The sequence below is a fragment of the Nymphalis io genome, chromosome 19 (genome assembly GCF_905147045.1).
Source record: "Nymphalis io chromosome 19, ilAglIoxx1.1, whole genome shotgun sequence".
Lineage (NCBI taxonomy): Eukaryota > Metazoa > Arthropoda > Insecta > Lepidoptera > Nymphalidae > Nymphalis > Nymphalis io.
In genome coordinates this window covers 2,613,304-2,629,178 of record NC_065906.1, presented here as the reverse complement: position 1 = coordinate 2,629,178, position 15,875 = coordinate 2,613,304, and the positions used below count along the sequence as shown (strand labels likewise).

The following is a 15,875-nucleotide window of genomic DNA, read 5'->3' as shown; positions in this document are numbered from 1 at the left end:
AGATAAATTTATTAAAAACGATAAATTTATTTATTAGTTGGCATTTGCCACGTCACATACGACATTGAGGCTCATAATTATAAAATATTTAATTTTTTTAACAGTACGGTAGTGGAGTATGGTACGAAGTCGCGAGATACTATGATGACGTTGTTAAGGACGGCAAATGTAGTAACGTGAAATACAAACAGAACGGTGATTCCAAGAAATTTAAGTACACCTATGTTAACAACAACAAACTTATGAGTATCGAGGGTACTGCCAAGCTCGCCGATGACGCTGGAACCACTGGAAAATTGATCCATAGCCTACCTTACGGAGGTACTTCCATAAATAAACATTACTAATCTCATTAAGTCGTTCCATTTTAAGTATTAATAATTACACGTTCTTTGTCATAAATATATATTTTTTCAATTTAAAGTCAGAATTTGTATTTTTCAGCTAACGGCACGGTTGTTGACAGTGAGCTGAATATCTTAGCAGTTGACTACGACAACTTCTTCATCTGTTATTACTGTCAATTCGATGATGCCAAGAAAAGCTATCGAGGTAATTAATTTAATATACCATTAATAGCACTCAATATACGTTTGTCCACTGGGACAAACGGAGGAGCACGTAGCCAAGTCTTAACAGCTAATGATCTTGAGTTTTAATGCGGATAAGTACCACTAAGCTTTTGGAAATGATAGCCTTAGTGTAAATTCAGTTGATGTAATGTAATTTTTTTGTATCGTTAGCGATATGGGATACTAAGGAGGCCCTAGGAGATGTTTACGTGGATCTTAATCGGCGCTCGCAGGTTAGAATCTCGACCAGCACCATTGAGTTTTCGTGTATAAGTACACGAGTATACAATATTATTATAATGTATCTCGTGTCTAACGATAAAGAAAAAACATTGCGATTATAAGTCACTTGCATCAGTAGTAACAGTACAGTAACAGCCTGTAAATGTCCCACAGCTGGGATAAGGCCTCCTCTCCCTTTTTGAGGAGAAGGTTTGAGCTTATTCCACCAAGCTGCTCCAATGCAGCTTGGTGGAATACACATGTGGCTAACTTTCCGCTTCCTCACGATGTTTTCCTTCACCGAAAAGCACGAGATGAATTATAAATAGAAATTAAGCACATGAATATTCAGAGGTGCTTGCCCGGGTTCGAACTTGCATCCCACCTTATTATTAATTAAAATATTGGTGACAGCGTGGTGTTAAAAGGCTCAAATTTTTTTATTTTAGAGATGGGACCGGCTCCGCCCAGAGGTGGGACTTAACACATTTTTTTACTAATAGGACGTGAATTTATTTTAATATTATTTATTAATTATTTTTTAATTTACAGAATCTGCTTGGATCTTTTCAAGATCTCAGCCTTTATCTAAAGAGACGGAGACTAAAATCAACAAGTTTGTGAAGGACTCCAAGTTTCTGAATGCAGGATAATTTTCAAAATGGCTAAAATTTACCATAAAAAGATTTTCCTGAATTATTATTTGAAGTATTCCTAAGTACCTTGGGTTAGTCATTATTTTACCAAAGGCGGAGTTTTTGGAAAAAGAAAAAGATTGGTATGATTATAAAAAAGCGTGTTTTCATCTAAAATTGAGAAGTCCATGTTTGTAGGTAAACAATTTTGTGCAGTTTTTAAATGCTAGCAAATGTAGGCTTCATTCAGCGATGAGGACTGCAGGTTCGACGGATAAATACCGACGAAATAAAATGTTTATGTCAAATACCAATATAATTCAAAATAAATTTCAATTCTAACTTGTAACCCCTTGCTTTAAAATGGTAACCCAAGATTGGATTGAGTATAAACAAGCGTGTACACATCTGAAATAGCTATGTCAGCCTCAGGTAATTTGACAAAACAAAGCGCTTAAAAAAGACTACCATAATGTACCGTTTTTCTTTTCACGTCTTCGTGGCTTCAGTCTCCGCTTACATCTTTCTCGTCTCCAAGGTTACAAACGTTGACGACTTCAATTTTGAGTCCGTAAATATCGAATGAATATACTTTAATTTTATTTATATTTTATATAATATTTTTTAATTTATATTATTATTTTATATAATATTTTTAATTTTAATTTGGCAATCAGCCCTTGTTTGTAGAGACTAAAAAGAAAGATGCCAGCAAGTAGGTCCTCTGTAGAAGAATACCAGTTCGAAAGATAAATTTATTAAAAACGATAAATTTATTTATTAGTTGGCATTTGCCACGTCACATACGACATTGAGGCTCATAATTATAAAATATTTAATTTTTTTAACAGTACGGTAGTGGAGTATGGTACGAAGTCGCGAGATACTATGATGACGTTGTTAAGGACGGCAAATGTAGTAACGTGAAATACAAACAGAACGGTGATTCCAAGAAATTTAAGTACACCTATGTTAACAACAACAAACTTATGAGTATCGAGGGTACTGCCAAGCTCGCCGATGACGCTGGAACCACTGGAAAATTGATCCATAGCCTACCTTACGGAGGTACTTCCATAAATAAACATTACTAATCTCATTAAGTCGTTCCATTTTAAGTATTAATAATTACACGTTCTTTGTCATAAATATATATTTTTTCAATTTAAAGTCAGAATTTGTATTTTTCAGCTAACGGCACGGTTGTTGACAGTGAGCTGAATATCTTAGCAGTTGACTACGACAACTTCTTCATCTGTTATTACTGTCAATTCGATGATGCCAAGAAAAGCTACCGAGGTAATTAATTTAATATACCATTAATAGCACTCAATATACGTTTGTCCACTGGGACAAACGGAGGAGCACGTAGCCAAGTCTTAACAGCTAATGATCTTGAGTTTTAATGCGGATAAGTACCACTAAGCTTTTGGAAATGATAGCCTTAGTGTAAATTCAATTGATGTAATGTAATTTTTTTGTATCGTTAGCGATATGGGATACTAAGGAGGCCCTAGGAGATGTTTACGTGGATCTTAATCGGCGCTCGCAGGTTAGAATCTCGACCAGGACCATTGAGTTTTCGTGTATAAGTACACGAGTATACAATATTATTATAATGTATCTCGTGTCCAACGATAAAGAAAAAACATTGCGATTATAAGTCACTTGCATCAGTGGTAACAGTACAGTAACAGCCTGTAAATGTCCCACAGCTGGGATAAGGCCTCCTCTCCCTTTTTGAGGAGAAGGTTTGAGCTTATTCTACCAAGCAGCTCCAATGTGGCTTGGTGGAATACACATGTGGCTGACTTTCCGCTTCCTCACGATGTTTTCCTTCACCGAAAAGCACGAAATGAATTATAAATAGAAATTAGGCACATGAATATTCAGAGGTGCTTGCCCGGGTTCGAACTTGCATCCCACCTTATTATTCATTAAAATATTGGTGACAGCGTGGTGGTAAAAGGCTCAATTTTTTTTATTTTAGAGATGGGACCGGCTCCGTCCAGAGGTGGGACTTAATACATTTTTTTACTAATAGGACGTGAATTTATTTTAGCAATAATATTAATTATTTTTTAATTTACAGAATCCGCTTGGATCTTTTCAAGATCTCAGCCTTTATCTAAAGAGACCGAGACTAAAATCAACAAGTTTGTGAAGGACTCTAAGTTTCTGAATGCTGACAAATTTGTGTGGCCTCGATTCAGTGAGGAGGACTGCAGGGTCGAAGCTTAATATATATAATAAATATAAATACAGACTAAATAAAAGGTTATTGCAAATATCAATGTCAATACCATTGTATATCATAAATATATATCAATAATACCATTGTACTAACTGTAACAAATAATTTACCTTTACAATGCCAATGTCCAACCAACCTTGGAAACTAAGATTTTATGTTCCTTGTGCCTATAGTTACACTGGCCACTTACCGTTCAGACCGGAGTTAAAAGTACTGAGTATTGCTGCTTAGTGGTGGGATATGTGTTGAGTGGTTGGTACTTATCCGACGGATTTTAAACAAAGACTGTTTGGTCTCACCTGGTAGTATTGGTGGTAGGGCTTTGTGCAAGCCCGTCTGGGTAGGTACCACCCACTCATCAGATATTCTACCGCAAAACAGCAATACTTGATATTTTTGTGTTCCGGTTTGAAGGGTGAGTGAGCCAGTGTAATTACAGGCACAAGGGACATAAAATCTTAGTTCCCAAGGTTGGTGGCGCATTGGCTATAAGCGATGGTTGACATTTCTTACAATGCCAATGTCTAAGGGCGTTTGGTGACCACTTACCATCAGGTGGCCCATATGCTCGTCCACCTTCCTATTCTATAAAAAAAAAAAAAAAAAATTCAAAATAAAACCACCGAATATGTACTGCTGGTCAGATAGTGTAATTGGTCTCTCTCATTGTTAATTTACAAAAACTTATTTAGTACTTTTAAAAAACATTCTTATAGCGCGATGTAAAATACATCTATTGACGAGAAGATAAATTAAATAATATTTAGCATAATGTTATTTGATCTTAAACGAAGGAATCCCCCCTCACACCCAAATGAATCCGAAAATTATGAAGTTATGTAAATTATAATATTTATAATAACTTACCTTTGTGTTGTTGTTATTGTGTGTGTTATGTGCTGTGGTAAGCTGTGGAAACTTAACTGATGTATGTGTTAAAAATATTGTTTTTGTGAACCTTATAATTTACTGTTCGTATTTCTTGAATATTAAATAAATAAAGTAATTTAGTATTGATATATAAATAGATTTTGATAACGATAACGACCGTAACTTTATTAACTTAATTAAATTAATGCTGTAGCCTGGTGCTAAAAGGGCAAAAATACACTATAACTGAATTAATTTAAACCACATATTGCAATTAGCCAAATCATTTAAAAAATAATTAATTTATTTGTGCTAAAACAGCTTAACGTTATTACAAACCAATATTACACAAAAGGCATATCTATGCTAATATTATAAAGCACTAGAGATTGTTTGGTTGATCCGGCTAATCTCAGGAACTACAAGCTTGAATTGAAAAAATGTTTTAGTGTCAGATAGACCATTTATTGAGGAATGATATAGACTATATAACATCACGCTACGACTAATAGCAGAGTGGAGCATCAATGAAAATGTTACAAAAACGGGAACTTTATTTCTTTTGAGAGCTTCCGTTACATACGCTGCGTAAACGGTGAAAGTTACGCAACAATCATATGGCAGAATTGTTCATCTTAAAAAGGTCTAAAAAACGTTTGCATATTATCTTTTAAGATTGACTCACTATAAACTTTTTTATGGTAATCAAATTTGTTCTAAAATGAAGCATTATTTGCGAAGTCGTTTTTATAAACATGGTATTAATTCTTATCTAAATAAAAACGTTATTTATCACAAGTATTGAATTTTGAATAAAATTGCCCTTACGTAATTTGTTTTCAATGAATATCTTAGGAGATATTACAGTTTTAAAATAACTCCGCTATAAAATAATTATCAAGTGTGTGGCGCGGGGTAGAGCGTGGTAGAGAAGCTTTACTGGTGGTAGAGCTTTGTGCAAGCTCGTCTGGGTAGGTACCACCCACTCATCAGATATTCTAACGCAAACGCGTACTTGGTATTGTTGTGTTCCGGCTTGAAGGGTGAGTGAGCCAGTGTAATTACAGGCATAAGGTGCATAAAATCTTAGTTCCCAAGGTTGGTGGCGCATTGGTGATGTAAGCGATGGTTAACATTTCTTACAATGCCAATGTCTATGGACGTTGGTGATCACTTACCATCAGGTCGCTTGTAGGATAGGTACGAGCAAATGCTCGTCCGCCTACCTATCAAAAAGCCTTATGCAGAAATAAAAAAAGCCTTATGCAGAAAACAATTTTTATCGGAAATTTAAATCCCGAGATTAATACACTCTAACAAACGAACGATTCAACTTTGTATATTAATGAAGATTTATTTTTGTGCAACATTTGAATATTTCCTTTTGTTTTTGTTTTTAACTTGTCTTACTTGTTAAACTTGATTACGAATGAATTCAAAGATTGTGTATATAATTATAAAAATCTTAATATTTTAATGAACCGTGAACCAACCATAAATTTATATTATAAGAGGATTATGATATTAATAACAATGAAAATACTGAACGTCATCTATAACATAGTTAGAAATAGTAGGATGTAATAGTGCTTTTCGCCTTATAATTTTATCTTAAAAACATTTTCTTAAAATGTCAGCCCTTCCAAGATAGTTGAAATATTCAAACGAATTCATTCATTAAAACATAACGTAAATAAAAAATATTTTTCTTTTATTAATGATTTAGTTATTAACCATATCGCATAGCATAGCTTAATTGAGCGCTCTCAACTTAAATATGCCAAGCCTTATAAGTGCTTACAGAAATAAATGACTATAGCGCGATTTAAACGACAACTAGCAACGATCTATTAACGGATAGCCTAAATGCCTGCTTTTAATTATTTGTTTTTGCACAAGCGTTCCTTCTTTTAACGTTTGTGTGTCGGTCATTACAAATAAAAATGGATGATAGCACACCATGGGAATGAAAAAATCGCCCCCTGGCTATTTTTTTACACTGAACGCTTGTAAACAAGACATGCTAAAAAAACTCCGTTGAGTTTCTTTCGCCGGTTCTTCTCAGGGTATTTCTTTTTCGAATTGGTGGTATTCTCTAATTTGACAATTTGAAAGTAAGTGTAATGCTTCTATGTCGAATAAAGTATTTTGATTTGATTTGAAAAGTCCGTTAAAAAAAACTGTTTGCGTCAGATAGGCTATTTATTGAGAAAGGTTAGAAAGGAGAAGTAAATGTTAACCGTCGGTGAAATCGCGCGAAAAACCTTGTATATAATGTTTATTATCATACTACCAGTTGCAATTTAATTAAAAATACTTTACACTTTTTAATAAAAATATTAATTTAAATATTTAAATACCACCACAAATAATGATTTATCTTTTCTATTTTTAAAATATAGTAATATTTTGTTACGTATGTGTATATACTACCTACTAACGCAACTTCGCCTGCTTGGCATTCGGTTTGTGACGATAATCCTTCAAATCTGCCATCGTGACATTTTAACGTTTGTGTGCAATGAAAATAACTGCAACAGTTTGAAGGTGAGTGAGCCAGTCAAGGGGCATAATAATATCGTAGTTACCAAGATTGGTGTCGCATAGCCGATGTAAGGGACGGTTATTATTTTATATATTACGCGTGTTGGTGACCACTTACCATTAGGTGGCACATTTGCATGCATTTTAAGTTAGAAGTACTTTTGTGCTGTTGAACTACCGCGCGCCATTGAAATAACGTTCCATATTGAAGAATAATTTGTTATAGTCGAAGCACATAAGATGGTTAAAATTTCTTACTTTATAAAAGAAGGACACCTCTATATAATAAACAACTCCTCTTTTTCTACTTACATAAGAATTAGTGGAATATACACGTTTATATCTTGATAAGAATATTTAATTTGTTGTTTAATTTGCGTAAGAATTGTCGAGCGCCACGGATTTGAAACAAGCGTGTTAAAATATCATCATATTAATTATTTCAATTTTTAATTATTTCCTAAGCTATGCATCCAAGTAGCATGCTGTAAAGGGCAAGCTTGTCTTGTAGATACAATGAGTAGTTCTTTGTAAGGATTAATATTCTATTTCTTATAATGACAATTCATCTTTATTCATCGTTTACAAACAGACAAACCTTTTTTATTTATAATATTTTAGAAATTTGAATATTTGATTTTAATTTTCGTTTAGTTATTACTATTTTTAAAAAACAAAACATTAGACAAGTTGACCGGCAAAGGACGCATGGCAGATGTGAAATATTGAAATTATTGGTTAAATAATAATATTTTAATAATTTATAGTTTAATAAGACGATCCTGCAGACTTTGCGATCACATGTCCCGGATTCCCCCTCGATTATATAAAGGGCCCAGACTTAACGCTCAGTGCAGTGGAAGGAATTCCATATCATTCACAACAATAAATATAAAGTAATTAATTATTAATATAGCATTTTATATTTACTATACTAATGAAAAAACAGAAGACTACTGGACGACCGCTATCGAATTAATTTATGCATTTTTAAATGCATAAATCGAGTCACGATCGAGTGTCCGAAGATTGTGAGTACTATAAAAAGCGTGTATTCATCTAAAGCGGCTAAGTCAGCGGCAGGCGATCAGACGAAACAAAGCGCTTCAAGAGAATACTAAAATGTACCGTTTAGCTTCCCTCATCTTCGTGGCTTCAGCCTCCGCCTACATCACTCGTGATTCTGAGTGTCCTAAGTTCTCAAGCGTTGAAAACTTCAATTTTGAGTCTGTAAGTATCAAATGACTAATATACTTTTATACTCAATGTATTATTTAACCATATAGCAATCGGTCCCTTTTTGTGGAGCCAAAAGAAATACCAATTATATCCTCCAATAGCAAGTGATTTTTCCTTTAAGCGGATTGAGATATAGTCGTATTAACATCTTTCGTTTCAGCTTTGGTATATCATTTACCTCATTATGTGCATTTTACATTGGATATCTTTTCCAATCGCCAACGTTCCAGCCATTAAAATACTAATAAGTAGGATAGATTATTTAAGCCGACTTAGATTACCGTGTCGTAACAGTGACGTAACCGTGACGTAAAAGAATAAGCTTCTCTTCTACTATAATAGGGCAGGGATTCATTTGCATTACACGTAAACATTAAGATTTAGGAATTTATTTATTCTGTGAATTCAAATTTATTATAATTTTTTTAGGTTTATTTGTCATTGCAAGTTACTAAAACCGATTGCATTTTTGTGTATCCGTCTGTTTGTCCAGGATAATGTTCAAAATGGCTCAAAATTACAAATAAAAACAACCAAAAAAGAATTTCCTGAATTATTTCACCAAAAGCAGAGTTTTTGGAAAAAGGAAAAGATTGAGATGATTATAAAAAAGCGTGCTTTCATCTAATATTGAGAAGTCAATGTTTGTTTTAAATTAAAAAACTGCACAAAATTGGGTAAACAATTTTTTTGTTTGTGTGAGTTCAATTTTGTGTGAGCTTCATTCAGCGATAAAAACTGCAGGTTTGACGGATAAATACAGACAAAATAAAATGTTTATATCAAATATCAATATAATTCAAAATAAATTCCAATCCTAAATGATGTCTCCTTGCTTTGAAATGGTCACCCAAGATTGTATTGAGTATAAAAAAGCGTGTACTCATCTGAAATAGCTAAGTCAGCCGCAAGTAATTTGACTACCATAAAGTACTGTTTTACCGTAACCGTAACAGCCTGTGAATGTCCCACTGCTGGGCTAAAGGCCTCCTCTCCTCTTTTTTTTTTTTTTTTTGTGCTTAATTTGTGATTATAATTCATCTCGTGCTTTACGGTGAAGGAAAACATCGTGAGGAAACCTGCATGTGTCTAATTTCACTGAAATTCTGCCACATGTGAATTCTACCAACCCGCATTGGAGCAGCGTGGTGGAATAAGCTCCAAACCTTCTCCTCAAAAAAAAAAAAAAAGTACTGTTTTGCTTTCCTCGAATTCGTTGCTTCAGTCTCCGCTTAAATCTTCCTCGACTGCAAGTGCCCTCAGGTTACAAACGTTGACAACTTCAATTTTGAGTCCGTAAAAATCCAAACCAAAGAGTCGAGATGGCCCAGTGGTACGAACGCGTGAATCTTAACCGATGAACGTGGGTTCAAACCCGGGCAAGCACCTCTGAATATTCATGTGTTTAATTTCTGTTTATAATTCATCTCGTGCTTTTCGGTGTAGGAAAACATCGTGAGGAAACCTGCATGTGTCTAATTTCATCGAAATTCTGCCGCATGTGTATTCCACCAATCCGCATTGGAGCAGCGTGGTGGAATAAGCTCCAAACCTTCTCCTCAAATAGGGAGAGGAGGCCTTAGCCCGGCAGTGGGACATTTACAGGCTGTTATTAAAAAATCCAATAAATATACTTTACATTCAATGTTTAATTTGGCAATCAGCCCTTGTTTGTAGAGACTAAAAAAAAATGGCGCAAGTAGGTTCTCCGTAGAAGAATACCAATTCGAAAGATAAGTTCATTAAAAACGCGATTAAAGACCTCAACTTATATTTATTAGTTGGCATTAGCCACGTCACATACGACATTGAGACTAATAATTATAAAATATTTAATTTTTTTTAACAGTACAGTAGTGGAGTATGGTACGAAGTCGCGAGATACCATGATGACGTTGTCAAGGACGGCAAATGTGGTTACGTGAAATACAAACAGGACGGTGATTCCAAGAAATTTAAGTACACCTATGTTAACAACAACAAACAACTTATGAGTATCGAGGGTACTGCCAAGCTCGTCGATGACGCTGGAACCACTGGAAAAATCATCCACAGCCTACCTTACGGAGGTACTTCCATAAAATAACATTACTAATTTTGTTAAGTCATTCCATTTTAAGTGTTAATAATTACACGTACTTTGTCAAATCATTTATTTCTTTAAATTAAACTACAAAAAAAAATATTTTTTTCAGCTAACGGCACGGTTGTTGACGGTGAGGTGAATATCTTGGCTGTTGACTACGATGACTTCTTCATATGTTATTACTGTCAATTCGATGATGTCAAGAAAAGCTACCGAGGTATTATTCAATATACTATTAAAAGTACTCAATATACTTTTGTCCCATTAGGAACACGGAACCAAGTCTTAACAGCTAATGATCTTGAGTTTGAATGCGGATAAGTACCATTAATCTTTTGGAAAGGCTATGTGTAAATACAATTGATGTAATGTAAATGTTTTGTGTTTGATAGTAAAGAGGCCCTAGAAGTTACGTGAATCTTAATTGGCGATCGCAGGTTAGAATCACGACCAGCACCATTGAATTATCGTGTATAGAATATAATTTTATTTATCTCGTGTCCAACGATAAAGACGAATATAAAAGAAAACGAAAGAAGAACATAAAAGTTATAAGAAAAAATATTTCGATTAGAAGTCACTTGCATCCCACCACTATAATTAAAATGTTGGTGACAGGGTGATGGCAAGTGGCTCCAAATCGTTTCTTTTAGAGATGGGACCGGTTCTGTCCAGCAGTGGGACTTACTTAATATGTTTTTTTACTAATAGGACGTGATTTTATTTTTGCAATAATATTGATTGATTTTTTAATTTACAGAATCCGCTTGGGTCTTCTCAAGATCTCAGCCTTTATCTAAAGAGACCGAGTCTAAAATCATCAAGTTTGTTAAGGACTCCAAGTTTCTGAATGCTGACAAATTTGTGTGGCCTCGATTCATTGAGGAGGAATGCAGGGTTGAAGCTTAAATACAGACTAAATAAAAGGTTATTGATATAAATATCAATGTCATTTTGTTATTTTTTTTTAGTTATTGTACTAATACCATTGTACTAACTGTAACAAATATTTAACCTTTACAATACCAATGCCCAACCAACCTTGGGACCTAATATTTTATGTCCCTTGTGCCAAACCGAAGTTAAAAATACTGAGTATCGCTGCTTAATGGTAGGATATGTGATGAGTGGGTGGTTCTTAGTCAGACAGATTTAAAACAAAGCCCTGACTCCAAATGAATTCTAAAATTATGAAGTTATGTAAATTATGATATTTAGAATAATTTACCTTTGTTGTTGTTGTTGTTGTGTGTGTTATGTGCTGTGGAAACTTAACTGATGTATGTGTTAAAAATATTGTTTTTTTAACCTTATAATTTTCTATTCGTATCTCTTGAATATTAAATAAATAAAGTAATTTAGTATTGCTATATAAATAGATTTTGATAATACCAATTAGAAAAGCCAGTGCACAGTCCGCCAGACCGTAACTGTATTAACTTACTTAAATTAATGCTGTGGCCATAATACATTTTAAATTAATTAATTTAAACCATATTTTGCCATTATTCAAATTATAATATAATAATAATAATATCCTGGGACATTTTACACACTCGGCCATCTGATCCCAAATTAAGCTTGTACAAGGCTTTGGAATATAGCTAATATATATATATATATATAAGCATAAGCTATGGAAGCCAGACAACTACTACATATACTACTTTTCTTTTGTAACTAGGAACGGATGAATATATAAAAATATTTTTTGTATTTTTTAAAACTTTAAATCGCCATATAAAAAACTGAGCGGCCGCGGTGCCCTTTCGAACATTGAACATTAAACTATATATTTAATTTAATTTGACATCTTAGGAAACACTGTGAAATTAAAATTCTCAAACAATAAAAAATATTACGATGATGGCTAACGACGCGGTCTTCAAATCTGCCATCGTGACATTTTAACGTTTGTGTGCAATGAAAATAACTGCAACAGTTTGAAGGGTGAGTGAGCCAGACAAGGGGCATAATAATATCGTAGTTACCAAGATTGGTGTCGCATAGCCGATGTAAGGGACGGTTATTATTTTATATATTACGCGTGTTGGTGACCACTTACCATTAGGTGGCACATTTGCATGCATTTTAAGTTAGAAGTACTTTTGTGCTGTTGAACTACCGCGCGCCATTGAAATAACGTTCCATATTGAAGAATAATTTGTTACAGTCGAAGCACAAAAGATGGTTAAAATTTCTATCTTTGGAAAAAAAGGACACCTCTGTACTAAAAAACGACTCCTCTATTTCTACTTACATAAGAATTAGTGAACTCCAAATAATTTTTTTAGAGATGGGGCCGGCTGTATTCAGAAGTGGGACTTACTAAATACGTTTTTTTACTAATATGACGTAAATTTATTTTAGCAATAATAACTATTATTATCTATTGATCTTTTTAATTAACAGAATCCGCTTGGATCCTTTCAAGATCTCAGCCTTTATCTGAAGTGGCCGTGGCTAAAATCAACAAGTTTGTGAAGGACTCCAAGTTTTTGAAAGCTTACAAGTTTGTAGTCGACAGTTTAAGCACATAAGATGGTTAAAATTTCTAACTTTATAAAAGAAGGACGGACACCTCTATATAATAAACAACACCTCTTTTTCTACTTACATAAGAATTATTGGAATATACACGTATATATCTTGATAAGAATATTTAATTTGTTGTTTAATTTGCGTAAGAATTGCTGAGCGCTACGGATTTGAAACGAAGGTATTAATATATCATCATATTAATTATATTACTTTTATATAATTATTTCAATTTTTAATTATTTCCTAAACTATGCATCCAAGTAGCATGCTGTAAAGGGCAAGCTTGTCTTGTAGATACAATGAGTAGTTCTTTGTAAGGATTAATATTCTATTTCTTATAATGACAATTCATCTTTATTCATCGATTACAAACAGACACACCTTTTTTATTTATAATATTAGTATAGATTTTAAGACATTTGAATATTTCGATTTTAATTTTCGATTTAGTTATTATTATTTGTTAAAAACAAAACATCTGACAGAAATAGAACAGTGACCGGCAAAGGACGCATGGCAGATGTGAAATATTGACATTTATGGTTAAATAATAATATTTTAATAATTTATAGTTAAATATGACGTTCCTGCAGACTTTGCGATCACATATCCCGGACTCCCCCTCGATTATATAAAGGGCCCAGACTTAACGCTCAGTGCAGTGGAAGGAATTCTATATCATTCACAACAATAAATATAAAGTAATTTAATATTAATATAGAATTTTATATTTACTATACTAATGAAAAAACAGAAGACTACTGGACGGCCGCTATCGAATTAATTTATGCATTTTTAAATGCATAAATCGAGTCACGATCGAGTGACCGAAGATTGTGAGTAATATAAAATGCGTGTATTCATCTAAAGCGGCTAAGTTAGCGGCAGGCGATCAGACGAAACAAAGCGCTTCAAGGAATACCAAAATGTACCGTTTAGCTCTCCTCATCTTCGTGGCTTCAGCCTCCGCCTACATCACTCGCGATTCTGAGTGTCCTAAGTTCTCAAGCGTTAAAAACTTAAACGTTAGTTTTAAGTTAGTTAGTTAGTTAGTTAAAGCGTTTAAACTTCAATTTTGAGTCTGTAAGTATCAAATGACTAATATATTTTTATACTCAATGTATTATTAAGCCATATAGCTATCGGCTCCTTTTTGTGGAGTCAAAAGAAAGACCAATTAGTTCCTCTAATAGCAAGTGGTTTTTCCATTTAGTTGATTGAGATATAGGCGTGTTTTTTCACCTTTCGTTTCAGCTTTGGAATATCATTTACCTGGTTATGTGCATTTTACATTAGAAAAGATAATAATTAGTCTTTTCCAGCCATTAAAATACTAATAAGCAGGGTGTTATTTTTATTACACATAAACATTAATATTTAGGAATTTATTTATTGTGATTTCAAAATAATTACGTTTTTTTAAGGTTAATATTATCATTGTAAGTTTCTAAAACCGGTTGTAATTTTGTCTATCAGTCTGTTTGTCCGGAATAATCTTGAAAATGGCTAAAAATTACCAATCAAAACTACCATTACAAGTATTCCTAAATACCTTGGTTTAGTTATTATTTCACCAAAAGCGGGTTGAGTCTTTAAACAGTTACAGCAATATAAAAATATCAATCATATTTATTTAATGGAGCGGGCCATAGCTCATCAATAATATAAGATAATTAATTTTTCTTTAATTCATTTGATGTCAATTAGTCACGTTACATAAGATTTAGATTTATAAATCTAAAGTAATAAATTTTCTTTGTAGTTTAGCGAAGGCGCTTGGTACGAAATCGCGAGGTACTTTGGTGATTTTGTGAAGGACGGCAAATGTGGTACTCTTCAATACAAACAGGACGGCGATGTCAAGAAATTTAAATACACCTTTGTCAACAACAACAAACTTATGACTATCGAGGGTACTGCCAAGCTCGCCGACGACACTGGAACCACTGGAAAATTGATCCACACTCTGCCTTACGGAGGTAGTTATATAGTACAATAAATATTTTAAATACTGTAATGGGGTGATGTCTGGTGGAGGATACTCTTTGGAAAAACAAGACTAATTGCTCTTACAAATGCGGTTTATTTTCCATCGTACGGGTGGTTACACTTAACAAATAGGCGAATGCACCTCTAAGTACGGAGCCAGCAGACTATCCCACCAGGTGGAAGTAGCCGGTAGCACTCGTATCTAGAAGCGAGTATTTTCTTAGAAATCATTCAAATAATGTCCCAGCAGGTTTGGAAGAACTATCTTGCATCTATCAAGATCCCTAAGACTCGATACAAATATTTAAACACACCGAGCAGGTCATTATTCGTGAGCGAATCTTGCCAGCGCGTTTCAGCTTTGGTCGCGTATCGTAAAGCACCATCTAGTGATGAAAGGTTTAACTAAGTTCTATGGTTGGGTTTGAGATGGCGCTAGTTTCTTTGTTATAATACTAATTTTACGTCCTTATATTGATATGTCATTTCTATATTCAGTTTAAATTGATAATATATCTTCTTTCAGTTAACGGCACTGTTGCTGATGGTGAGCTGAACATCCTGACTGTTGACTACGACAACTTCTCTATCAGTTACCACTGTTATTTCGACGAAGTTAAGAAAAGCTACCAAGGTAATCATGACTTATAAATACACCACGGTACTCAATGTATTATGGCTACTGGGTGGCAATAAGTACATAGGTCTTAGTAGTGTACGATTTGCCTGGTTGATCTTGTGGCTATATATAAGGACGCCGATCTAACCTTGGGGTTTGAACCCAGGACCGAAAAGCTATTGGGTTTTTCTGTAAAAGAATCTCATTAGAATCCTGAAGTCTAGAAGTTGGAAGCGTGTACACTCGTGTGCCTCGGAAAGCACGTAAAGCCGTTAGCCCTGACCCTGGACTCTTTCCGGTCGTG

General features: G+C 34.0%; 1 protein-coding gene across 6 annotated transcripts in view; it reads left to right on the top strand.

Moving 5' to 3' along the window:
* The window catches only part of LOC126776225 (bilin-binding protein-like), a 39,626-nt gene that overhangs the window by 23,279 nt on the left and 472 nt on the right, over positions 1–15,875 (top strand). For 2 of the 6 annotated variants that reach the window (XM_050498540.1, XM_050498539.1), the window contains 4 exons: positions 10,186–10,405; positions 10,532–10,639; positions 11,183–11,349; positions 12,835–12,953. In XM_050498540.1, coding sequence (XP_050354497.1) covers positions 10,186–10,405; positions 10,532–10,639; positions 11,183–11,331 — 477 coding nt within the window. In that variant the 3' untranslated portion in view covers positions 11,332–11,349; positions 12,835–12,953. Of the gene's footprint in view, positions 1–2,620; positions 2,729–3,521; positions 3,707–8,162; positions 8,328–10,185; positions 10,406–10,531; positions 10,640–11,182; positions 11,350–12,834; positions 12,954–14,725; positions 14,943–15,478; positions 15,587–15,875 lie in introns of those variants that run through there. The other 4 variants (XM_050498542.1, XM_050498544.1, XM_050498543.1 and 1 more) reach the window with 4 other exon arrangements.